The sequence below is a fragment of the Ursus arctos genome, unplaced genomic scaffold (genome assembly GCF_023065955.2).
Source record: "Ursus arctos isolate Adak ecotype North America unplaced genomic scaffold, UrsArc2.0 scaffold_36, whole genome shotgun sequence".
NCBI lineage: Eukaryota > Metazoa > Chordata > Mammalia > Carnivora > Ursidae > Ursus > Ursus arctos.
In genome coordinates this window covers 9,480,361-9,508,163 of record NW_026623050.1, presented here as the reverse complement: position 1 = coordinate 9,508,163, position 27,803 = coordinate 9,480,361, and the positions used below count along the sequence as shown (strand labels likewise).

Genomic DNA, 27,803 nt, shown 5'->3' with positions numbered 1-27,803 from the left:
AGGAGGGCATGTATTGCATGGAGCACTGGGTGTTATACACAAACAATGAATCACAGAACACTACATCAAAAGATAATGATGTACTGTATAGTGACTAACATCATAAAAAAAATTTTTTTAATGTCGTATATACATAAAATGAATATTATGCAGCCTTAAAAAAGGAGGAGGTCACATGCTAGAACGTAAGTGAACACTGAGAACACGATGTCAAATGAAATAAGCTAGTCACAGAATGACAAATACCATGATGCCACTCACATGAAGTATCTAAAGTAGTTAAAATCACAGAAATGTAAAGTAGAAAGATGGTTGCCAAGGTCTGGAAGGGAGGGAGAAGGAAGAATCAATACTTCATGGGCATAAAGTTTGAAAAAGGAAATGAAGATGGGAAAATTTGTAAGAAAGGAAACAAACACACTTAGATGTAGCCTCCACAGACTATAAAATGCATGATGTAACAATCAACATATATTGTCCACTCTGGTCCCAACTTCATCAATACTGATAAAGAGGGATGTCTAGAAGAAGGCACTGACTAAAACTGGATGTAAAATACATACATTAAAAGTAGCACATGCAAAAAAGAGGATAACCAGAGAAAGTAAGTGGGAAGGTAGGGAAACCCTTTAAGACCACAACAACAGGTACAAACAAAAGAGCTTTAGATGGCCTCACACCAGGGAAGAGGTTACAATCTTCTTTAATAAGATAACATGAATAATTCAAGTTGGAATAAGATCATTCACCTTAACCAAAAATAACCACCGAGCTGCAAAGAACAGCTACCGACTAAAAGAGATTGAACCCTTGAAAGATACAGGGAATCTGGAAGCAAGAACCCTTCTGGACAGGATAAGAACTAGCAACTGGAGACACTTAAACAGTGTAATACAAAAATTCAGATCTATTACATCTCTTTGACAGATGTCTAATGTATGCACTCTAACATGAAGCTAACAGCAATCCAGGGTCTACATTATTCAGCATATGGAAACCTACCTGATGGTAGTGAGCAGAGGAATCTCAGAGGATATACAGCTGCTGTCAAAGATTCTGCAAAACAAAGATCAATAACAAAGTAACACCTTTTTTACTGTTTCTTAAAAATTTTCTGAAAGAAAATCAGTGTATTTAACAAGTTTTTCATTGGTTCATGACATGAAATATGACTGCTATTTTAAAATACATAGGATCAGGCTTTAACAAACTTCAGGTAATATATTAAACAAAAATTACAAGAAATATTATAAAGTTCACTGCTTTATAGTTTGGTGTAGAAATAATTTATTTAAACACTATTACCCCAAATTTAAAATGCACATTATAAAGTGATAATCTGGATTCTATATTGAGATTCACAGTAATTATAGATCATATATAAAGGGATGTGGTCTGAAAATGTACCAATAACCTAAAAGTTTTTGCACGTATCAAGAGCAATTTCCCCATGAGACTCATTAGTTGAGAGACTGAGCAGTGTCATTTGCAGATGCTGGCAAGACTATGACTGACCAGCAAAAACGGGGAGGAGTTCTTGTGGGGTAGCTTGAAGAGTCCAGAAGCCTCCACCAGGTACCCTGGCAGAAAGAAACTAACCACATCCCACCACCTCCCCCTTCTTCTTGCACCTAGCTATTCCAGTGTAGCTTCTTGGCACCTACAGCTTATTGCCTAATTAGATTACTAGAAAACTTATCACTAACAGATAATGTAAACTCTGCAGTGCAAATGAACAGGAATGGTTAAAATAGGTAGCTCCTGAGACAAAGAAAACTGTATGGGTAGAAAGTGGACCCTGTGCTGCCACTGCCTGGTGACTAGATCTCTTAATGCACCCACCTGGTAATGCTCACAGACTTTACTAGAAACTGGGCACCTGTCACAAAGTGAAGACCATGCTCTTCCCAACAGGAGAGTCTAAACAGAAATTAGGTGTCTTTCTAGAGCTTGGCCCACAGTATACATTCAACAGATACTTGTTGAATGAATAATGAATGAATTCCAGAATCACTTAAGGTAAAACTCTTATAAAATGACAAATGCTGACAGAGCTAAGCAAAATCAGGGATTGCGAAAGAGAACAAAATCATTTCCTTTATGGTTTATTAACATTCTCCACATTTTTTTTATTGTCATCATTTTCTATTTTTGGTTTGATTGGTTTATATAACATTTTTAAAGCCATTTTTAGGAAGTAGCTATAGAAAGGTACCAAAGCCAAAACCATAAAACTGTATCAAGTGGTTTGTACAGAAGCCCAATTATTGCTATCTTCTCTGCCTGCCCATGGCCTGGGGCTCTGCAATTTCCACTCAGTACTTCATGTGTAGGGTAGATCACATTAGCCCCAACCTAAGAGTTTGTCCCTGTGCTAAAATTATCTTTCTTCCAACATATCACAAGTCTGGTTTTATTGGGACTTCTGGGATCATTCAGTGCTGAAAGGGAAGCCTGACATCTACTCCCTGGGGGAGCTACAGACCTTCCCTGCCAAACTCAAAGAAATTTCCAGACCCCAAAACTGCTGAAAAACCATTAAATACAGATTATTGATTTAGCCAGGAGCACAGAAATGGCTACAAAACAATAATACTAGCAATTTAATAGGGAGCAGCAGTAAGCAAAGCTACTGGTTTACAAAGTAGCTACAGACTCTTTAGATTCCTCAACAATGCATTTCTATCTCCCCAATTTACCTCAGCTTACAATCAGCACATGTGGTCACTACTCTGTTACCAGTAAGAGGTGAAAAATAGGCAGAAGCGATGCTCTTCGTGTGTTCAGTCAAAGAAATCAAAGGCTGGCTTCTCCTAGGCTTCAGGTGTCTTGTATCATAAACATGAACATCCCTGTAAGGGAGGAATAATTCTCAGTGTTGCCACAGTACATGTAGTGAGCTGTCAAACAGCACTGAACACAGACACTCAAATACTCATTCCATTGAAGAACACTGTGATCTGTAATAATTTTACAAGCACTGTATAGGTAAAAAATGAAATATTAGAAAAATTCCATAACTACAGAATATATATGAAGCCAGTGGATATATAGAGACAAGATTCTAGTTAGTTTTCCAATCTGAGAAAAAAATAAAAACACGGACCAAGTATAGGTCACATATAACTTTTTTTTTTAATCAAGTTTTCTTTTCAAAAGACTAGAAGTAAATGCATATGGGGGCGCCTAGATGGTTCAGTCGGTTAAGCGTCTGCCTTTGGCTCAGGTCGTGATCTCGGGGTTCTGGGGATCAAGACACACATTGGGCTCCCTGCTCAGTGGGGAGTGTGCTTCTCCCTCTCCTTCTGCCCCTCCCCTCTGCTTGTGTTCTTTTTCTTTCAAATAAATGAATAAAATCTTAAAAAAAACAAGAAGTAAATGCGCATGATGCCAAGGAAAACAAAAATGTGTTTTTACTACTTTCACTATTTATTAAATCCAAAAGAATCTTTTTTTCCCCCAAAAGAATCTTTTAAAAAAAAATCATAGTCAATAAAACCTCAAAAGGCGTAGAAAGAGTAATTATTTAGCTATATGGGCATCACAAAAGTCAGATATCTTTGACATCCAAACTACAGCAGTAGTCCCTCGGGATGCCTGGGTTCTTCAGTCGGTTAAACATCCGACTCTTGGTTTCAGCTCAGGTCATAATCTCAGGGTCCAGGGATCAAGCCCCACATCGAGCTCTGCACTCAGCAGGAGTCTTCTTGAGGATTCTCTCTTTTTTTTTCCTCTCTCTCCCTCCTCTGCCCCTCCCCCCACTTGCACTCACACTCTCTCTCGAACAAATAAACCTTTAAAAAATAAATAGAACAGCATTCTTAACTTTAAAAGGCATAAATCACAAAACTTTATGAAGAACATACCTCAATCCTGCAGTGATAAAATACTGTCTATGCACTGGGTGGACATGAACAGTTCTTATTTTGCTCAAAGAAGAATTGATAAGTTTCTCATAAGAAGTTCCAGGTGTCCGTCTATCTACCAGTGATATATTTCCATTCCAGTGTCCTACTATTAAAGTGGAGGCATCTTCTCCCAAGAAGTCAAAAGAGGAAAAGCTATTTCTTTCATCTCTATATACCTAGGGATACAAATAACAACCAAGGTATAAATTCTTTGATAAAAAAATTACAGAACACTTTACCTAATAATTTCATTTATCCTCCCATCATCCCACAGAAAGCACAGGGCAAAATGAACATCCCGTTTCATAGAGATGGAAACTAAGGCATTGAGAGCTGTGAGACTCATCTACAATCAAATGGCCCATCCACCATGGCAGGGTTACATGCCAAATCCCTTGAATCCAATAAACCTCAGCTGCAAATCTATTCTGTGACACTTACTAGGAAATGAACTAAATGTGAATTCTACCCAACTGATACGTTAATATACCAAGTAATTTTGCCAACCAAGTTCAAAAATACATGGCTAAATGCTCATCACTCACTCATTCTTGATAGAAGTGTAAATAAATAAATAACAAATTTCTGACAACTAATCAGAGTACACCTATCAAGCTATTTAATGCTTGTACCCTCTGACCCAATAATTTATCTAAGATACATATAAAGATGCCTATTGCATGACTGCCTATAATAGCAATAAGAAGCAATCTAAACATCCACCAAAAGAGACCTGTTTAAATAAATGATGGTACATCTCTACTTTGAAGTACCACACATCGCTAAAAAGAATGAGATAGATTTGTACTACAATCTGTCCATACTACCAACTGAAAAAAGCAAGTTGCAAAAAAAGTATGTATATAGTATGAATCCATTAGTGCAAAGGAAAAAAATCTACCTCTATACGCTTGTAGTATGTGTGCACTTTCTGGAAGCACACCTAACCACAATTCTTAACACTGAAGCACTAATTGCTGATTTTTAGTTTTAATACAAAGTTATATATACTATTATAAACTGAGATTAACAAATTAATATACCAAAGGAATCATAACCCCTGTACATCCAAAAAAAACCCAAATGAAACCTGAAGTATTCAGTCAGTATATTAAAATGACTAAGTGCAGGGGCTTAATTGCAGTAGAGTCAGACAGACCCAAGTGAAAATTCTAGCACTGCCATTTATGTCCCTGAGCAAGCCAATAAAATAAGCCTTTTTACCTGTTTTCTCAACTGTTAAATGGGGATAACATTACTTATTTCACAGGGTGTTATAAGGCTTAACAATATATATAAAGCACTCTCAGATTAATGCCTAACACAAGGTAACTGTTCAATCAGTAGCATCAGGGGCACATTACTTACACATGCAACATCATGGATGAATCTTAGAAGTATTATGCTAGGTGAAAGAAGCCAGACATAAAAAGCTTCATACCATATGACCCCATTCATGCAACATTTTGGAGCAGACAAAATTACAGGGACAGTAATCATATGAGTGGTTGTCAGGAGTGTGGGAAGGGGGAGGGGACAGACTACAAAGGGTCACAAGGTGATTTTTTCAGGTGATGGAAATTTTCTCTGTCTTGGCTGTGGTGGCAGTTACATAGGTGTAGACAATTTGCCAAAACTCAGAGAACCATACACTTAAAAGGATACATTTTATTATATATAACTTACACCTCAATAAACTTGACTTTAAATATGTAAGTGGAGAAATCTTACAACTCAATACTAAAAAGAAAGATAGCCCAATTAAAACTTGGGCAAAGAATCCAACATTTAGAGAAATCAACAGTTCCCTAAAGAAATACAAATGGCCAATAAACAGATGAAAAGACACTCAGCACCACTAATCATTAGGGAAATGAGGGTTAAAACCATAATGACATAAGACTTCATACTCACTAGGATGGCTACAGTAACCAACAGTATGTGTTGGCAAGGATGTGGAAAAACTGGAATACTCATATACTGCTGATGAGTATGTAAATGGTGAAGTTTGGTAGTTCCTCAAAATATTAAACACAGAGTTACCATATGACCAAGCAACTCCACTCCAAGGTATATACCCAAGAGAAATGAAAGCATATGTTCACACAAAACTTGAACATAAAAAAAAAACCAGAAACAAAAACCACCAAACTTGTACATCAATGTCCATAACGACATTATTTTCAATAGTAAAAAATGGGAACAACCCAAATGTTCATCAACTAATGAAAAGATGAGTAACATGTGGTATATCCATTCAGTGAAATATTATACAGCCATAAAAAGGAATGAAGTAATGACACATTCTACAACATGGATGAACTCTGAAAACATCGCTGTGTAGAAGAAGTCACAAAAGACTACAAATTGTGTGATTTCATTTAGATGAAATGTCCAGAAAGGTATATACTGCCTGGGTGGCACATTTGGTTGAGAGGCTTACTCTTGATTTTGGCTCAGGTCATGATCTCAGGTTCCTGGGATCAAGTCTTGGGTTAGACTCCACACTCAGCACAGAGTCTATTTCAGGATTCTCTCCCTTTGCCTTTGCCCCTCCCCCTGCTCACTCATGCACTCCCTCCTGAATAAATCTTTTTTTTTTTTTTTTTTAATTTGAGAGAGAGAGAGAGAGAGAGAGACTGGGAAAACAAGTGGGAGGAGGGGCAGAGGGAGAAGCAAACTCCCCGCGGAGCAGGGAGCCCCATGCTGGACTGGATCCCGGGATCCATGGATCACAACCTGAGTCGAAGGCGGACACTTAACTGAATGAGCCACCCAGGCACCCTTAAACAAATAAATCTGAAAAGGGAGGGGAGGGGAGGGAGGAAGGGAGGGAGGGAAGGAGAAAGAAAGAAAGAAAGAAAGAAAGAAAGAAAGAAAGAAAGAAAGAAAGAAAGAAAGAAAGGAGAAAAGAAAAGAAGGAAGGGAAAGACAGAAAGACAAACACACACCTAACATCACCCTCAATGGTGAAAATTGAGTTTTTCCTCTAAGATCAGTAAGAAGGCAAAGATGTGTGCTCTCACCACTTTTATTCAACATAGTACTGGAAGTCTTACCACAACAGACAAAAAGAAATAAAAGGCATCCAAACTGGTAAGGAAAACGTAAAATTGTCAGTTTGCAGATGTCATGATACTATACATAGAAAACCCTAAAGACTCCACCAAAAAGCTATCAGAATAAGGGAATTTGGGAAAGTTGTAGGATACAAAATTAATATAAAGAAATATGTTGCATTCCCATACACTCATAATAACAAAGTAGCAGAAAGAGAATTTAAGAAAACATTTCCATTTACAATTATACCAAAAAGGGGTGTCTGGGTGGTGCAGTTGGTTAAGGGATCAACTCTGGGTTTTGGCTCAGGTTGTAATCTCAGGGTGGTGAGGTTGAGCCCTGCTTGAGACTTTCTCTCCCTCTCCCTCTGTCCTTACCCCCCATACTCTCTCTCAAATTAATAAATAAATCTTTAAAAAAATCAAAAAAACAATTGCACCAAAAAGAATAGGTATAAATTTAACCAAGGACATAAAAAGACCTATACTCTGAAAACTACCAAATGATCAAAGAAATTGAAGATGACACAAACAAATGGAAAGATATACCATACTCACAGATTGAAAGAACCAATACTGTTGAAATGTCCATACTACTGCAAGCAATCTACAGATTCAATGCAATCCCTATCAACATACCGATAGCATTTTTCACAGAGCTAGAACTAATAATCCTAAAATTTGTATGGAACCATAAAAGAATCCAAATAAGCAAAGCAATCTTGAGAAAGAACAGAGATGGGGGGTATCACAATTCCAGATTTCAATATACATTACAAAGTTATAGTAATCAAAACAGTATGGTATTGGGACAAAAATGGATCAATGGAGCAGAATAGAGAGCCCAGAAATAAACCCATGTTTACCTAGTCAATTAATCTATGACAAAGGAGGCAAGAATATACAATGGGGAAGACAGTCTCTTCAATAAATGGTGCTGGAAAAACTGGATAGCTACATGAAAAAAATGAAACTGGACCACTTTCTGACACCATATAAAAAATAAACCCAAATGGGGGTGCCTGGCTGGCTCAGTTGGTAGAGCATGCTACTCTTGATTTTGTCATCATGAGTTCAAGCCCCACACTGGGTGTAGGGCTTATTTTAAAAATTAATAAATTAAACAAACTGAAAATGGATTAAAGACCTAAATGTGAGATCTGAAACCATACAAGTCCTAAAAGAAAACATAGGCAGTAATCTCTTTGACACCAGACTTAGCAACATTTTTCTAGGTATGTCTCCTAAGGCAAGGGAAACAAAAGCAAAAATAAACTATTACGACTACATCAAAATAAAAAGCTTTTGTACAGCAAAGAAAGCCATCAAAAAAATGAAAAGGCAACCTACTGAAAGGGAGAGGTATCTGCAAATGATATATTTGATAAGGGGTTAATATCCCCTAATATATATAGAACTTATACATACAGGGGCGCCTGGGTGGCACAGCGGTTAAGTGTCTGCCTTCAGCTCAGGGCGTGATCCCGGCATTATGGGATCGAGCCCCACGTCAGGCTCCTCCGCTATGAGCCTGCTTCTTCCTCTCCCACTCCCCCTGCTTGTGTTCCCTCTCTCGCTGGCTATCTCTATCTCTGTCAAATAAATAAATAAAATCTTTAAAAAAAAAAAAAAAGAACTTATACATACAGAATGAATATATAAAGAACTTATACAACTCAATATCAAAAAACCCCCAAGTAATCCAATCAAAAAATGGGCAGAGGACACAAACAGACATTTTTTCAAAGACATGGAGATAGCCAACAGACACATGAAAAGATGCTCAACATCACTAATTATCAGGGAAATGCAAATCAAAATCACAATGAGATCTCACCTTATACCTGTTAGAATGACTACTATCAAAAAGACAAATAACAAGCATTGGCAAAGATGTGGAGAAAAAGGAACACGTGTGCACTGTTGGCAGAAATGTAAATTAGTACGGCCACCATAGAAAGCAGTATGCAGGTTCCTCAAAAAACTAAAAACAAGAAAACCATACAATCCAGTAACTGCACTAGTATTTACCAAAAGAAAACGAAAACACTAACTTGAGAAGATATATATATTCTTATGTTCACCGCAGCAATATATACAATAGTGAAGACACGTAAGCAACTTAAATGTCCACTGGTAGATGAATGAATAAAGAAGATGTGGTGTGTGTGTATATGCAATGGGATATTACTCAGCCATAAAAAAAGAATGAGATCTTGCCATTTGTGACAACATATATGGACCTAGAGGACATTTTGTTAAGTGAGGTTAAGTCAGAGAAAGACAAATAGCATGATTTCACTTATATGGAATCCAAAAAACAAACGAACAAAACAAAACAAAAAGCAGAAAACCACCATAAATAGAACAAAGTGGTGGTTGCCAGAGGGATTCAGAGGGGTGGGGGAAGATTGGGCAAAATGAGTGAAGTGGAACTGCAGATACAGGCGTCTAGTAATGGAATGAATATGAGAACAGAAAAGAATAAAATGTACAACACAGGGAATACAGTCCATGGTAATGTAGTAGCATTGCATGGTAACAGATGGTAGCTACACTTGTGGTGAGCACAGCATAAAGTATAGTGTTGTTGAATCACAATGTAGTACACCTGAAACTAATGTAACATTGTGTGTCAACTGTACTTCAATAAAAAAATAGTAATACAAAATAAAAGCTTTTTACATCAATTAAAAAACAATAAGAGCAAACACATATGTCTGGCTGCATTCTGACCACTTTATCTGCCTTAAGTCATCCAATCCTCATGACAACCCTATGAGGTAGGTACTATTACTATACCATTCACATCTAAGGAAACTGATGCGCAAAGAGGTTAAATAACTTCCAAGGTCACGCAAGTAGTAAGAGATGGTCTGGGATTCAAACTTAAGTAGTGTAGTTCTAAAGTTCCTATTCTATACCACTTCACCCATTCTGATTGGTATAATAATCATCCATGTGGCATTTCATAAAGAATCCAGAATACCATCTCAAGTCAATATGTAAACACATTAACATTTACCTCTTCAAAAATAGCCCTCGAAAAATCCCCACAGCGTAATGTGCCATCATAGCTCAGGGACAGTATGTGAGCCGGATTGGCGGGTGAGAAGTAAAGACAGCTAACTGGCTGACTGTGGGGCTGGAAAACATAAATTCCATCTTCTTTAGACTGGTGAGTCTGTAAGAGAGTTGGGGGCAGGGAGAGAGACAAAAACTAGTGAAAAGCAGTAACACTTTCTGTCATTAAATTATTTATGTCTGTAGTACATTCAGTCTTTTCTTAGTCTGTAATTATACCGACCCTCTCATTCAGAAAGTCAGAACTAAAAACTTTCCATTATCTCTAAACTACTTTTTTCTAATTTTCAATGCAACAATACTGTCACATTTAACAGTTTCCAGCTTTTTGCAGCTAGCAAACTAGTTTTTTTCATAATGCAGAAGGAAAAAAAATACTGTTTATTATGACTTTAGCTCATGAAATCCTCAGGAAATGAGAAATCTACTCTTTATTCACATACAGCTTAATTCCCTAATACTAAAAAAAAGTATCAATACCATTACCACTTAGCTTCCTCAGCATGCTTCTATAAATCATTCTAAGCACAATTTCAAAAGGTATTCAGTCCTGACACAAAGTAACAATTTAAAAAATATTTTATCCCTGTGGCTTCTGACCCTTGCTTTCAGCTCCAGTCTTGATCTCAGGGTCATGAGTTCAAGCCCCATGTTCTATCCCCTAAATACACCATGAAAATGCATGTATTTCAATTCCACATTAATATTACTACTTCTAGGGATTATCCTTTCCACAACTGGATCACCAATTCCTAAATCATCACTTCTCAGATCTGGATAAGCTATATTCTTTTTTTTTTTTTAAAGATTTTATTTATTTATGTGACAGAGAGACAGCCAGCAAGAGAGGGAACACAGGAGGGGAGAGGGAGAGGAAGAAGCAGGCTCCCAGCCGAGGACCCCGATGTGGGACTCGATCCCAGAATGCCAGGATCACGCCCTGGGCCGAAGGCAGACGCTTAACGACTGCGTTACCCAGGCGCCCCTGGATAAGCTATATTCTTATACCCTATGTCGTATTATGAATCAGAACTATCATCTCCAAATCTCGCTTAACCTGCTCTGAAATACTCAAGCATTTTTGTTTTCTTCTTTTTTATTTTAAATTTAAACAGAAGAATTTTTTTAAAGGAAAGGAAGGGAAAAAATTATAATCTTACACACTCCTCCTACTACCCAGAGTTAACCACTGCTAATATCTTTGCATATTTGTGTACAGCGTTTATTTTTTAGAAAAACAAAACTCTCCACTGTTATTAAAAACTTAAACAATACAGAAATGTAGAAGACAATTATTAAAAGTCACTCCAAATCCAAAATTAACTAAAATTATCATTAAAATACTAAGCTCTTATTATAGATATCTTTATATGTACTTACACAGATAGAATGACAGAAAATTTAGAAAAAAATAAGACCATGCTATATATGCCATTTTTAATAGTATTAAATTTAACTACACTTCAAAATAATAAAATCAGGCTGAAGTAATTTTTGAAGTTCAAGTACAACTGACCCTTGTACAACAACAGGGATTAGGGGCACCAACTCACCATGCAGGTGGATCATGTGACTACTCAAAAACTTAACTACTAATACCCTACTGTTGACCGACATCCTTAACAATAACATAAACAGTCGATTAACATATGTTTGGTATGTTATACATATTATATACTGTACTTTTACAATAGAGTAAGCTAGAGAAAAGAAATCATAATAAGATCATAAGGAAAAGAAAATACATTCACAGTACTGCACTGTTTTTCAATACCGTAAGTTTATGTCATCTGTTTACAAGATAAACCATCTGTCAGTACCTGTTAATATTCTCTTATATGACACAAAACACTGCAGATATTATACATATTACTAACACTAAACATCAAAAATGAAAACATAATGTGAAAAATTCATATTCACTGATAGGTATAACAACTCATGAATTGATAATAAAGTGGCAATAGGACTGCTTTATGATAGCCTAGCATAATCAATACAATAGCTTCACAGTAGCCTAGCCTATACACTATTGAATGAATCCCTATAAAATTTTTATGGTGTACAGTATTACAGTCATATTCACAATGCAGTACCGGAAACACTGTTCTTTTTTTTTTTAAAAACCACTTACCTGTGATGATAGGCTGATACACAATTTCTTCAATTACAAGAGAGAAAGGTATACAAATGGTAATATAATTCTTTGAAAGCAAATTATAAAACAGTAAGAAAGCTAACACTATTAATTTGATATTAAATACTACTCACCTTATGCCTATGTCAAGACAGGCTATCCACTCCCATACAAATCTTGCACATGATGTTCTACACAATGACTACTTAGGCGATGAGGATGAGAACGACACAAAAATGTCTTATATACTTCTTGCTGTACAGTTACTAGATTTTCACACGAAGACAGACACAACAAATAAACTTATTAACTGTACAGCAGGATGACTATTTACTAAGTGGAATGGATCATCATAAAGGTCTTCATCCTTGCCGTCTTTACACTGAGTAGGCGGAGGATGAAGAAGAGTTGGGTCTTGCTGTCTCAGGGGTAACAGCAGAAGAGGTGGAGAAGGTAGGAGGGGAGGCAGGAGAGGCAAGCACACTGAGTGTAACTTTATGGAGTACATCATAATCTCTTTTTCTTTTTTCATTTCTCTAAAAATGCTTCTATACATATAGTACCAATTCTTCTTCCACCATTTCCTTTAGTTACAGTGCCCATACCACAGACGGGTCCACGTCATAAAAGAAGTCAAAAGCAGTCTTGAATGATCAGAATGTTTCTTGCCAGATTGTCTAAGGTCAATTTGTTTTCTAATGCTGTTTCATCATCTGGCACTGGTTCAGAAGCACTCATCTCCATCAAGCATTCTTCTCTTAATTCTTCTGGTGGGGAATCTCCTGGCTCTTGAATTCCTCCAAGATCCATATCCTGAAACCCTTCACCCCCACCATTTTTGCTATAACCACAATCTCTTTCATGATTTCCTTGTCTCTGTCATAAATCCTGTGAAGTCATGTACAACATTTGGACACAGTTTTCTGCAGCAGGAATTTATTCTTTCAGGCTTGACTGTTTTCATGGCTTTTTCTATAACAACAATGGCATCTTCAATGGTGTTATTTTTACAGACTTTCATGTTTTCTCTGCTGGGGTTCTCTTCCATAGTGTTGACAATCTTTTCTATAGAGTACTGTGTGTTATGAGCCTTAGAGGTCCTTAATGACCCCCTGATCCGGAGGCTGAATTAGAGACACCATGTTTGGGGGAAATACTTTCATGCCTTCGGTGTTGAACTCATGGGATTCGGGGTAGTCAGGGGCATTGTCCAATATCAAAAGAACTTTAAAAGGCAATCCTTTACTGATAAAGTACTTCCTGACCTCAGGGAAAAAGCATCAATGAATTCAATCCAGAAAGTGCTCCTGTTTCCAGGACTTTCTGTTGTACAGCCAAAAAACTGGCAGCTGGTGTTTACCTTTTCCCTTCGAGGTCAGGGATTAGCAGCTTTATAGATGAGGGCAGTCCTGATCACGAACGCAACTGTATTTGCACAGAAGAGTAGAGGTAGCCTATTCCTTCTTGTCTTCAACCCTGGTGCTCACTTCTCTTCCTTACTAATAAATGTCCTTTGTGGCATTTTTTTTTTTCCAGAATGTACTTTCCTCTGAATTAGAAACCTGTTCAGGCAGATATCCTTTCTCAGTAATTTTCTTAAATGGTGTCTGGGAAATTGCCTGCAGTCTTGGGTCAGCAGAAGCGGCTACTCTCGTTATCCTGACATTTTTTTAAGCCTAACTTCTTTCTAAAATTATCAAACCATCCTTTGCTGGCATTCAATTCTCCAGCTTTAGATCTTTCACCTTCCATTTGTTTTGTCATATGATGACTTCAATTTTTCTCAAATCATATTAGTCTACAGGTATGTCTTTCTTAGAGCAATCCTATCCCACATAAAAGCAGCATCTTCAATATGAGATAAAAAGCTATTTTGCAAAAAGTACAAGGCTTTCACACCTGCTGGAGTAGCTGCAGCTAACGACTTCACAAATTTTTTTTTCCTTTTCTTTCTTTCTTTCTTCTTTTTTTTTTTTTACAATAGTCCTTATGCTAGATTCATTTATCTTGAAATGCCAGGCAACTGCTGCTACAGACTTCAATTTACAGTATTTACCAAGCAATTCAACTCTTTCCTGTACTGTCCTGAATTTTCTGTTTCTTGGGAGCATCTTCCAGCATCACTAGTGGCACTTCATAAGAGTCCTATGGTGTTATTCAAGATGTATAGTATTGCACTAAACACAACGAAAAATATGCAAGAACCTCGAGAGATACTTTTTTTTGCGAGACACAATTTATTGGAGATAGACTGTTCACACGGAGATGATTGGTGTTTCAAGGAGATACTTGCTATAATTAAGCTCACAATAGCAACAGAATAGCAAGTACAATAGTACAATAATTTTATGCAGTTATGATTTAATACTGCACCTTTATATTTATTTACATTTCTCTTGACTGTGAATGGCGCCACACAGGATCTGTGTTTGTTGAAGATGTGAAAAATGTTAACTTTTTATAAAATAGATTTGTATACATTTTATGGTAGTAAATGAAAAAACAGACTAGTATGTACATGTATCTTATGCATTCATGGCACACCTAACTTTTTCTTAATTTTTTCAGTATCTCTAAGCTACATGGTTCATCTACAAGTTTTTTCAAATTGTCACAAATTTCCAAAAAACTTTCCAATATATTTACCGAAAAAAAAAAATCCATGTATAAGTGGACGCACAGTTCAAACCATGTTAAGGGTCAACTGTATTTGTAACTATATCAAGCGATATCCCCTAAAAAGGAAAAAGTATAAAACAAAAGCAGGTGTAGTCATTATGATTTTTTTTGTTTACGTCTCAATTTTAGACATTTTCTTTTTTCTTTTTTTAAGATTTTTTATTTATTTATTTGACAGAGATAGAGACAGCCAGCAAGAGAGGGAACACAAGCAGGGGGAGTGGGAGAGGAAGAAGCAGGCTCACAGCAGAGGAGCCTGATGTGGGGCTCGATCTCATAACGCCGGGATCAAGCCCTGAGCCGAAGGCAGACGCTTAACCGCTGTGCCACCCAGGCGCCCCTAGACATTTTCTATTGATTGAGAGCATTATTTTCATTCCTTCACCAATCTCCCCTTTCTCCATCTCTATATTTTATTATTTTTATTTTGTCCAAGTTGGTAACATTCACATCCAGTTCCATAAACATAGTATGTATAGCTATTTAATATTAGTTCTTCATTTGAAAGGATTCAATGCCCATTACCAACTCTTTTGTCAAGCTTCTCCATTCCTCAATTCTTAATTCTGATTTACTCTTAATTGGCTGAGATTTCCTCTCAAGTAGTTTTTTTTTTCCAGATGAACTCACAGATCTTGAATTTCTTGAGTTTTTTCACATGTGAAAATACCTACCAACTGCCTTTAATTAGAACAGTATCTTGGGCTGCTAAGTGTTCTGGGCCAGACTTACTTCCCTCAGAACTTTGTAGACATTACATGAATATTGTTAAAGAAAACAGAAAAGCCTGACTCTTCCCCTCGAAGATAATTTATTTTTTCTGCCTAAAGAATTCTTTATCCTTTAAGTTCCAAGTTTTCCTAGAACATGGTATATACATTCAATCTGCCAATTCCATTCTGTCTTTTCAGAAGAATTCTCTTTGAATATATTTTCTGTTCCACTGTTGGGTCATCTTTGACTGTCTTCCCTTACCTATTGGCTTGTCTGTGTCTGAGATTACTTCAAGCTGTTAATGTCTATAATTTAATTTTCAGCAGTGTCTCTTCTGTTCCTTGCTTTTGTCTAATTTATTAGTTTCACTGATCTTCAATTTGTTTCCTTAGTTCTGTAATCTCCTTTTCCATCTCATTCTCTTGTTTTATCATCTTATTTTTGTTATTTTACCAAATAATGTTATTAACTTGCTCCACAGCAGCACTATCCAAAAGAACTTTCTGAGATGAGAAAAATGTTATATGTATGCACTATCAATGTAGTATCCACTAGATATGTGTGGCTATTAAGCACTTGAAAAGTGCCTAGTGTAACTGAAGAACTAAATTTTCTTTTTTAATTTAAATGTAAACAGTCTTTTTTTAAAAAAGATTTTATTTATTTATTTGAGAGAGAGAGGGAGAGCACATGAACAGGTCAGGGAGGGGAAGAGGGAAAGAGAGAAGCAGACTCCCCACTGCTCAGGGAGCCTGATGCAGGGTTCCATCCCAGGACCCCGAGATCATGACCTGAGCCGAAGGCAGATGCCCAACCGACTGAGCCCCACGTGCCCCATAAATGTAAATGGTCTCTTAGAACCAGTAGCTACTATACTGAAGAGTATCTTTCTACCGTCTGGAGCAACTGAAAAGAATTTCCTTTCTTTCCTTGGGTTATGTTTCTCTTATAGGCCTGTCTTTGCATGCTAAGTTCGTCTGCTGTTTTCACAATAGTGTTTGTCTAGTTGCCAAGTCATTTCTTTTCATTTCCATCATGCTTGAATTGCTCTATCCATGTTAGATGCTCTCATATAACATGTTGATTCTTTCCCCCAGTATCTGACATCGGCTCATTTTTTCCTCAGAAAAGGACAGGCTTTTCTATAGCCAAGAGGAAAGATGAGAGGAGGGAGCAGGAGGAGGGAGGTAGATAGGTGGTTTCAGCTAAAACAGTATGCAGTATTTGTTGGAATTCCTAGACTGTGAGATTCTGTTATTTTATATCAGATTTATACCACCTACTTGGCAGGTTTGTGGGGAAGGAGGTGGCTTATGCTACTCCCATAGACCAAGAAAATTTCCTTTGTAGAGAATCAGTCCTGCTGTTCACTTTCCCCACTTCCCCTGTTTTTCCCCCTTTCCACTCAGCAGCCATTTCCCTATTCCTAACTCGAAAGAGGAAAAATGTAAATATCAACTCAATGTACTTCTCTCTAGTCTTGAGAATATAGGTGAAAATCCTCAGGGTTTGGTCAATTCACCAATATGGATTTTGGTTGTAGGGCAAGGTAGAAGCTAAACCATGCTGTGCCTCCCACCACCACTGAGCTAAAGAAGTACACTGCATTAAGTTATACTTCTTCCTTATTGCTGTAAGAGTTTTTTGTTTGTTTTTTTTACTTACTGATTTGACTGCTTTTGCTCATTCTATAGGAAATTCCAGTTGCCCATTTTAATCTGAATATACCAGGTTAACAGAGCTTCTAGGGGCACCTGGTTCACATTGGGTATGAAGATTACTAAAAAATAAAATCTTAAAAAAAAAAAAGAGTACTTCTTACTACTTTAAACCTAACTGAATCCAGGACCAGTTTGCTTTGAGCCTAGAAATGACCATCTGTGCACAGTGGATTGGAATAGGAAAACTGGATATACAAGTACCAATTAAAACCAGTATGGTAATTCTAAAAGAGGAGATGGGGTCCTGGCCCAACATAATCCCTCTTGTTCCTTCCTTTGCTGTCTATATTCCAGCCACACATTCTTTCAGGTCCTTAAATGTATCAGGTAGGCTTTCCCCTGCCTAAGGTCCTTAACATGCTCTTCCCCTTGCCTGAAATACCCTTTACCTTTTCTTTACTTGGTCTACACCTACTTAGCTTTCAAATCTCCTCTCAGTTCTCAGTTCCTCAGGGAGGCTTGCCCTGATCCTCCAAATTAGGCCAGCCCCCTGTCATGTGTTTTCATTTATACTACTTTTCCTTCAGGCCGTTAAACACAGTAAATAATTCACTCCACTTATCAAATATGTAATTATGTATTTGGACATTTCATTAATGCTGCTTTGGCCAATAAATTCTAAGCTCTAAGAGAGCAGAGACAGTCTTTGCTCACAAATGTCTAGTGGCTGGGAAATCATTAGAATAATACTTTGCACAAAATACTCAATAAATGTGGAATGAATGAAGGAATGAATGGGTAAATGGGTGACTTAATAAAGGATAACTCAACTTTTGATTCTAGGTGACACTAGGAATGTGACATGAAGTTAAGAGGAAAAACTTAGGGAGTGTCAAGGCAATTCAATGGGGAAAAGGATAGTCTTCTCAACAAATGACAACTTGATATTCATATACAAAAAAATAAAGTTGGGCCCTTACCTCACACCATATTTAAAAATTACTCAGGATGAATCAGCAAACTAAATGTGAAAGGAAAAACTATAAAATTTTTAGGACAAAAAAACAGGAAAAGCTCTTTAAAGCTGGGGCTAGACAAAGATTTTTAAGATAGAACACCAAGAGCATAATCCATTAAAAATTTTTGATAAATTGGACATCATCAAAATTCAAAACTTTTGCACTTCAAAAGACAGCATTAAGGGGAAAAAAGACAGCATTAAGAAATTGAAGAAAAGTCAAAGACTAGAAGTATTTGCAAAACACATCTAATGAACTTGTATCTAGAATTTACAAACTCTTATAATTCAATAAGAAGACAAACAACCTAAGGAAAAAATGACGAAAGATTTGAATAGCCATTTCACCAAAGATATCCAAATGTCATGAAAAAAACGCTGAATATCATTAGTCATTAGGGAAATACAAATCAAAACCACAATGAGATACCACTTCACACCCACCAGAAAGGCTATAGACAGAAAATAATAAACACTGGTGAGCATGTGAAAAAATTAGAACCCTCATATGTTGCTGGTGGGAATATTAAATGAGGCAATCACTTTGGAAAGCAGTTTGACAGTTCCTCAAAATGTTAACAAATTACCATAAGACCCAGCAATTCTACCCCTAGGTATCTACCCAAGAGAAATAACACATATCCAAATAAAAATATGTACACAAACGTTTACAGAAGCATTATTCAGAATGGCAAAAAAGTGGAAACAATCCAAATATCTATCAAGTAATAAAATGGATCAACAAAATGTGGTATAGTCAAACAATGGAATACTGTTCAACAACTTAAAAAGAAGAAAATACAGATATATACTAAAACATAAATGAACCTTGAAACATTAAGAGAAAGAAGTTAACATAAAAGACCACATACTGATTCTACTTATATGACATGTCCAGAAAAGGCAAATTTATGGAGATCTGCCTAGGAATGAGAGTTAATTAATTGGGAGATTAAATCTAAGCAGCCAAGAGGAACCTTTTAGGAATGATGAAATGTTCTAAAACTGGAGTATGAAGACAGCTTTACAACTCAGTAAACCTATTAAAAATCATTAGGTTGTACATTTAAAACATGAATTTTATAATATATAAGTTATGTTTTGATCAAGTTAAATTTTTTTAAAACTAGGGGAGTTGGGGGATGAGCAAAGGACAGCAGAAGTATTGGGTTTTAGACTTGCTGAAGCTGTTAACATGATAGCCAAGTGTCTGGGCAATTAGAAGGTTGACAAAGATACTAGACTATAGAGACCTAGTAATACAGATTTTGGAGTCACCAGGAAAGACATGACAAAGGGACTTTTATACATGTCTTCAACTCTGTACAAATCAATCTATCCTGAAAAGATTTTCACCTGACTATGCTAATTTTGTATTTTTCCTTTTCTAAGTTCTTCAACCAATGATCTTTATCCATTGCTTTCATTTCTTCCACTACCCCATTCTTTTTTATTCGCTCAAAGTCTGTTTTCCTTCCTTACCTCATTGTTGAAGCTATTCTCTCAACTAATGGTACCCCATTTTCAAAACCAATGACCTTTTCTTTACTCCCATTCTTTTTAACTTAGCTGCAAGAAGACTTGTCAAACTCTGATCCATGAAACTCACCTCTTAGCTTATACTACCTTATACTATTTTTAGTTCTCTTCCCACTTCTCTACTTGTTTTATTTACCAAATACTTTCACCTCCCACCCTCACTCACGCTTTATCGAAATAAGGAAGACGGGTGCCTAGGTGGCTCAGTCAGTAAGCGTCTGCCTTCGGCTCAGGTCATGATCCCATGGTCCTGGGATAGAGTCCCACATTGTTCTGCCTCTGCCTCTGCCTCTCTCTCTCTGTCTCTCATGAATAAATAAATAAATAACAAATAAATAAGGAAGAAACTATGCTCCAAAAACAAGAGGGAATTTGATATTTATTTCTCTCTTCTTCTCGCAAAATCTGTTTATTTACCCCAATCAGCTTCAAGTTACCACAGTGTCTTCATCTCCATTAACTGTCCTTATGGTATTTTTCAGGTCTTTGTTCTACTTTGCCAATAAGAAAATAAATTCAGAGGACATTAACTTGGTTCTTCTCAATTTTATAACCACCAAAAGCAATCCATGCAGAATTATATGTACAATGAATGGAATTCAGTATCTGTAACTTATAAAAAAATGAACAGGATCATCCTAAGCAGATCCCTAGGAAGATATTTTCTCAGTTTGGAAATTTTATTTTAAACATAATTAGAGGGCACCTAGGTGGCTCAGTCAGTTAGGCGTCTGCCTTTGGCTCAGGTCATGATCCCAGGGTCCTGGGATCGAGTCCTGCATCCAGCTCCAAGCACAGTGGGGAGTCTGCTTCTCCTTTTGCCCCTCCCCCCTGCCCATGCTCTCGCTCTCTCTCTCTTGGAAAAATAAATAAAAATCTTAAAAATAAATAAATACAAAAAAATAAACATAATTAGAAAACTAAGAATTTTGTGTGATCTTTTCATATATACATTTAAAAGTGTAACAGGTTCCTGGCAATTAATTTATGCTCAGATGACTAATAATATTCAAATTAAAAATGTTAAAGTTCTAGAAAGCCAACTAAAATTTCTCGATTTCTAAAATTTGGAATCAAAAAGCACAAAACTATAAATCTCCAGTAACATCTACAAACACACAGCTCTAGACTATTCTCCTATAAACTGTTTCAGTCAAACTTCATTACCTTCAAAAAATTAATAACAACTTACCAAATCCCAAAGTCCAACTTGCCCAGATTTGGCCCCAGCTGCCACCAAAGTTCTAATTTCTGAGGGGTGGAGAGCCACAGAAAATATTGCGCCTTTGGTAACTTTATGAACAGTATCTTCATTAATGACCATGCCACTTAAATTGGCTTTATAGCTGAGGAAAAAAAGTTAAATTTTAGAAATAAACCCAATCAGTAGTCAAAATAACTAAAAGATGACTCAAAAAAGAAAAGAGACACAGTTGGTAAATAGTCAACCTCCTAATAACCAAGGAAATCAAATTAAACAATGGGATACTATTTTTCACTTATAAAAGGTAGCAGGCTGCAGTTAAACATATACATTCATTAACGGTGCTAGTGGCAGAGTAAATTCATACAAGATTTTCAGAAGAAAAAAAAAAGATTTTAGAACACAATTCAGCAATGTATACTAAAAGCCACAAAAATGTCCATAATATTTAACTCATTAACCTCACTTCTAGAATCTATCCTAAAGAATTAACCCACTATCAACACATATACACTTAAACATATGCACACATATAACTTAATCTGCAACTAACCACAAGAAACTAAATAGAAAATAATTACAAATACCAACAGAGTCAGAAAAGGTTAAGTAAATGCCACCCACTAAATATTATGCAATTACTCAATAAATTTAAAGACTCTAATAACATGACATTAATATTTTGTAACTATAATATTAATGAAAAGCATAATGCAAATTTGTATATACATTAGAACATAATAAACTAAATATGTACAAGGATTCATTCATTTATTTAATAATGAATGAATATATATTATGCACCAAGCACCATTTTGGTTATTGAGACAAAATCCCTGCACTTATGAAACTTATAGCAGTATCGCATATGGCAATACCTGAAAAGAAACATACAAAAACGACAGTTGCTAGGGTGGAAATGTTATGAGTGATCATTTCACCTCATTTTCAAAACTTCCTATAATGGTATACAGTCTTTATAATTTAAAGACTGTAGAAAATATAAAACAAAGGCAAGGGATTTTAACTTACCTTTTAATGTTAGGCAACTCCTTCTCAGTGTTCTTACTACTTGTCTGAAACAATGAAAAAGACCAAAGTACTAAATTAATATACGTACTGAAATTTCCTTAACAGATAATTCTAAAAGCTGTAAGCCCTCCCATGTGATACCTTGCTCACTTCTGCCCAACTCTGTAGAAATCTTTTAAATAGTTCACTGTCATCATCTCGATTTTCAGGAGTCATTTCTAAAGGCCCAGGAGGTAACAAAGGCTGTTATAAAAAATAAGAAAATAAAAAATAAAATGAGAAATAAAACAGGTTGATTGTTGCTCTGCCCTAGAATGTAAGTTTTTCACTACTTTACTTTCTCTATCAACATAGGTGACACATCATGAGCATTCAAAAACAGTTGTTCAATGAATGACTGCCAGGTGTATCTGTAAACTAATAATATGTATTACCCCATTTAATCTTCATAATAATCCAGTGAATGAGATACCACATTTTAAAGAGATAGTAATGAAACTTAGAGAGGTTACCTTGTCCAAAGTTACAATGCCAAGAACAGGTGTTGCCGGGAATGGATTCAGATCAGTTCAATTTCATTACTCAGAGTAAAGTTATTACTTTATGCTAGTGTTTTTTTATATCATAGGTTGTAACCCATGGATCATGCAATCATTTCAATGTATGACAACCAGCAATATTTTAATGAATGAAAGAATAGAAAATGCAAAAAGTACATCACGTGCAGTAAGAGTTAAGAATCATTTCGTAAGTGTTGCACCAGTTGTGTGGCATTAATGAGTTCAATGTAAATACATTTACCATGGGTGGAGGCTTCAGAAAAACTGGAAAGCTACTCTTCCCGAGCACCTTAATTTGCAATTAGCTCCCAAAGCACCAGTCTAATTAGTGCTATCTTCTGATTTATAATTAAGCACTTAGATATAAAGTATTAAAAACAGTGGGTGCACTTGAATAAAAAATATCATTATAATCTTATTTAGACAATAAACTTGGTAAATAAAACTCTTCATATTCACTGCTAGTACAAAGTTATACTACAGCAAGGGGCTATCACCATTATCACATATTATACATTATTAATAACATTAATACTACCATTTATTGCTTACTTACTAAGCCCTTAACACAGTATAAAGAACTTTATAGATACTATTTCACTTAACTCCCACAGCACCTCTTTGAAATTTCTGTACTGTTGTCACTTTAAATATGGGGAAACTGGGGCTCAGAGAGATTAAGTAATTTACCCATAATTCTATAGCAGGTAGGCCTGCAGAAATACAGAATCCAAACTAGTCTTTATGATTTTGAAATCTTACTCATTAAACAAGAAACAGTCAAGTATTAAATTAATGAAGTACAAGTTAAACATAATTTAATGACCTTTTAATATAGCTTCAAACATTTCAAATTTTTCAGTGTTTTATTGAGTAATATATTGCTTTTGCACTTTCTTACATTTTCATCTGCTATTAATGTCGGCTGGGTTGGGGTTGCTGGTAATGACACTCCTGAAGGCTCTACTTTTAGTAATCTCATTGATCTTCTACATCCAGTCCCATTTTCTCTCTTTTTGGGCTTTTTTCTAAAGGAGTGGGGAAAAAACTCAAGTTATAAAACAGTTATATGTATTTATTAATATTAAGGAGATAACATCTAGGAATGTATCTCACAGATATACTCACACACTACAAAGATGTATGTACATGACTACACGGATTTTAATGGAACATTTATGATGTTTCCATGCTTTTAAATAAAATCATAAATGTTCATCATGGGGAGGTGAGAGGTGTTAGAATTATGGCATACATCTCTAATAGAATAATATGCAACCATAAGAAGAATGAAATAGATCTTTGCATGCTGATATGACTGACATGAACTCTAAGATATAAGAAGCAAAAACAAGGTCCAGTACATGTTGAATATGGTTCCATTCGTTTTTTTAGAAAAAGGTTATGTACACACATACATTTGTACATGCTAAAATTACCTATGGAAGAATATACATGAAACTATTAACAGTGGTTTCTTCTAGGGAGGCCTGGAGAACTAAGGTCTAAAATGGAAAAGAGATTTAAATGTTTTATTGCTTTTCCTTCCATATACTTTACTTTTTAAAATCATAAACATACCCTACTTTTTTATGCACTATTTTTTTTTTAAGATTTTATTTATTTATTTGACAGAGAGAGAAAGACAGCCAGCGAGAGAGGGAACACAAGCAGGGGGAGTGGGAGAAGAAGAAGCAGGCTCCCAGCGGAGGAGCCTGATGTGGGGCTCGATCCCAGAATGCTGAGATCACACCCTGAGCCAAAGGCAGACGCTTAATGACTGAGCCACCCTGGCGCCAATATTATTTCATTTTTTTAAAAAGTAGTTCAGAACTTCCAATTTCCAGTTCCACAAATAAGGAACTTGAAATTCACCACTCTGTCTTTTCAAGTAAAAAGGTGAACAGATTAAAAAATTAATAACTCTTCTAGGATCCTTAAGAGAGGTAAGGACACAGTTCAAACTGCTGGCCTCAATACCGCAGAGACAGACAAATATAAGGAGTCATGGCTTACTGGAACAGAAAGTGAAGAACAAAAACCACAATGGGACCAATGCCACGGTAGGAAAAGCTGAACTGTAACTGACCAGTTGCTGGAGGCTCATCATGGACAAGTTAAAAACTCCCAAGTGTCCACACAAAAACCTGCACATGGGTGTTTATGATAGCTTTGTTCATAACTGTCAGAACTGGGAAGCAGCCAAGATGTCTTCCACTAACTGAACAGATAAATAAACTACAGTACATCCAAATGGAATATTATTCAGCACTAAAAAGAAAGGCCCTATCAAGCCATAAAAAGACATGGAGGAAATGTAAATGCCTATAATTAAGAGAAAGAAGTAAATCTGAAAAGGCTACATACTGTATGATCCCAAATACATGACCCTCTATTAAAGGCAAAATTATGGAGACAATAAAAAGATAATTGCTAATTGCCACGGTTGAGGGTGGTAAGGTGATGAACAGAGAAAACACATAGAATTTTTAGGGTGGTAAAAATATATATTATAATGATGGATATATGTCATTATTCATTCGTACAAACCCATACAACGTACAACACCAAGAGTGAACTCTAAGGCAAACTATGGACTTTGGGTGATTATGACGTATCAGTGTAGATTCACCCTCGGTAATAAGAGTACCACTCTGCTGAGTGATGTTGATAATGGGGAAGGTTATGCATGTGTGGGGGCAGAGGAATATACAGGAAATCTCTGTACCCTCCTCTCAATTTTGTTGTATAACTTAAACTGCTCTTAAAAACTCTTTAAGAAAAAAATAAACCCTCAAGCGTTTATTAAATACCCCCAGTATTTTGTGAGATTTACATTGAGGAGCTAAACTAGGTACTCAGTAAACAATCAGAGAAAAATCCCCTCACGCTTCCCACAGTGGGAGAGGAAAAAGAACCATTTTGGAATACACCAGAGCACTTTGTTCTTCTTAACAAGACATGCCCTCAGGAGAACCAGTTAACCAGAGTCTAACCTGCAAGGGTATTATCAGAGCTTAACCTGAAAAAAAGGAAATACCCAACTCCAACCCACTTTTACCTTCCTCTCCCACCTAACAGGGGAGGAAAGAAACTAAAATACTCGAAGTTCACAGTCCAGAGACAAAGGCTCCCTAAAAGACTGAGACCTAATCACAGGACTATAGAACAGCTTTCTCTCCCCTTTGACACATTACTAAAGGTCTATTTACAACAGTTCCTTTTTCCTGGTACATCATGTCCAGCTATCGGCACAAAACAATTTAAAAAGACAGAGCAAGCTTCAGAACCAGACATGGCAGGAATGTTGCGATTATCAGAACAGAAATTTAAACTTTTTTTAAAAAAGATTTTATTTATTTGAGAGAGAGAGCACAAGCAGGGGGAGGCGGAGAGGGAGAGACACAAGCAGACTCCCTGCTGAGTGCGGAGCCCAACACGGGGCTCAATTCCAGGACCCTGAGATCATGATGGGAGCCAAAGAGAGACCCTTAACTGACTAAGCCAACCAGGTGCCCCAATCAGAACAAGAATTTAAAACAACTATGATTAAGTGGATGAAAGACCTCAATGTGAGACAGGAATCCATCAAAATCATAGAGGAGAACACAGGCTGCAACCTCTTTGACATCAGCCACAGCAACTTTTTTCATGACACATCTCCAAAAGGCAAGAGAAACAAAAGAAAAAATGAACTTGTGGGACTTATCAAGATAAAAATCTTCTGCACAGCCAAGGGAATAGTCAAAAAAAAAAAAAAAAAAAAAACTAAGAGGCAGCCCACGGAATGGAAGAAGATACTTGCAAATGACACTACAGATAAAAGACTAGTATCCAAGATCTACAAAGAACTTCTCAAACTCAATACATGGGAAACAAATAATCAAATCAAAAAATGGACAGAAGATATGAACAGACACTTTTCCGATGAAGACATACAAATGGCTAATAGACACATGAAAAAATGTTCAAAATCATTAGCCATCAGGGAAATTCATATCAAAACCACATTGAGATACCACCTTATGCCAGTCAGAATGGCAAAAACTGACAAGGCAGGAAACAACAAATGCTGGAGAGGATGTGGAGAAAGGGGATTCCTCTTACACTGTTGGTGGGAATGCAAGTTGGTACAGCCACTTTGGAAAACAGTGTGGAGGTCCCTTAAAAAGTTAAAAATTGAGCTACCCTATGATCCAGCAATTGCACTACTGGGTATTTACCCCAAAGATACAGACGTAGTGAAGAGAAGGGCCATATGCACCCCAATGTTCATAGCAGCATTGTCCACAATAGCTAAATTGTGGAAGGAGCCGAGATGCCCTTCAACAGATGACTGGATTAAGAAGATGTGGTCCATAGATCGGTAGGAGAAGAAAGGGATAGAGAAAGCGGGGGTAATCAGAAGGGGGAATGAAGCATGAGAGACTATGGACTCTGAGAAACAAACTGCAGGCTTCAGAGGGGAGGGGGGTGGGGGAATGGGATAGGCTGGTGATGGGTAGTAAGGAGGGCACGTATTGCATGGTGCACTAGGTGTTATACGCAACTAATGAATCATCGAACTTTACATCAAAAACCAGGGATGTACTGTATGGTGACTAACATAATATAATAAAAAAAACTAAAAAAAAAAAAAAAAAAAAAAAGAAGAAGAAGATGTGGTCCGTATATACAATGGAATATTACTCAGACATCAAAAAGAATGATTTCACAACATTTGCAGCTACATGGACGGGACTGAAGGAGATTTTGCTAAGTGAAATAAGTCAAGCTTAGAAATACAATTATCATATGGTTTCACTCATTTATGGAACATAAGAAATAGGAAGATCGATAGGAGAAGAAAGGGAAGAAGGAAGGGGGGGGTAAACAGAAGGGGGAATAAACCATGAGAGACTAGGGACTCCGGAAAACAAACTGAGGGATTCAGAGGGGAGAGGTGTGGGGGATTGGGATAGGCCAGTGATGGGTATTAAGGGCACGTATTGCATGGTGCACTGGGTGTTATACGCAAGTAATGAATCATGGAACAGTACATCAAAAACTAGGGATGTACTGCATAGTGACTAACATAATAAAAAATTATTATTAAAAAAAAATAAAACTATGATTAATATGCTAATGGCTCTAATGGATAAAATAAACACCATCCAAGAAAGACAGGCAATGTAAGAGAGATGGAAATCCTAAGAAAGAACCAAAAAG

General features: G+C 36.5%; 1 protein-coding gene across 1 annotated transcript in view; it reads right to left on the bottom strand.

Annotated features, from left to right (window-relative positions):
* Positions 1-27,803, bottom strand: part of WDR76 (WD repeat domain 76) — a 53,318-nt gene that overhangs the window by 6,166 nt on the left and 19,349 nt on the right. Inside the window, exons 6-13 of the mRNA XM_048218105.2 lie at positions 23,497-23,623; positions 22,177-22,278; positions 22,036-22,079; positions 20,992-21,145; positions 9,993-10,151; positions 3,867-4,084; positions 2,700-2,852; positions 1,003-1,056 (exon numbers count right to left, since the gene is read on the bottom strand). Of these exons, the coding sequence (XP_048074062.1) occupies positions 1,003-1,056; positions 2,700-2,852; positions 3,867-4,084; positions 9,993-10,151; positions 20,992-21,145; positions 22,036-22,079; positions 22,177-22,278; positions 23,497-23,623 (1,011 nt within the window). The remainder of the gene's footprint in view (positions 1-1,002; positions 1,057-2,699; positions 2,853-3,866; positions 4,085-9,992; positions 10,152-20,991; positions 21,146-22,035; positions 22,080-22,176; positions 22,279-23,496; positions 23,624-27,803) is intronic.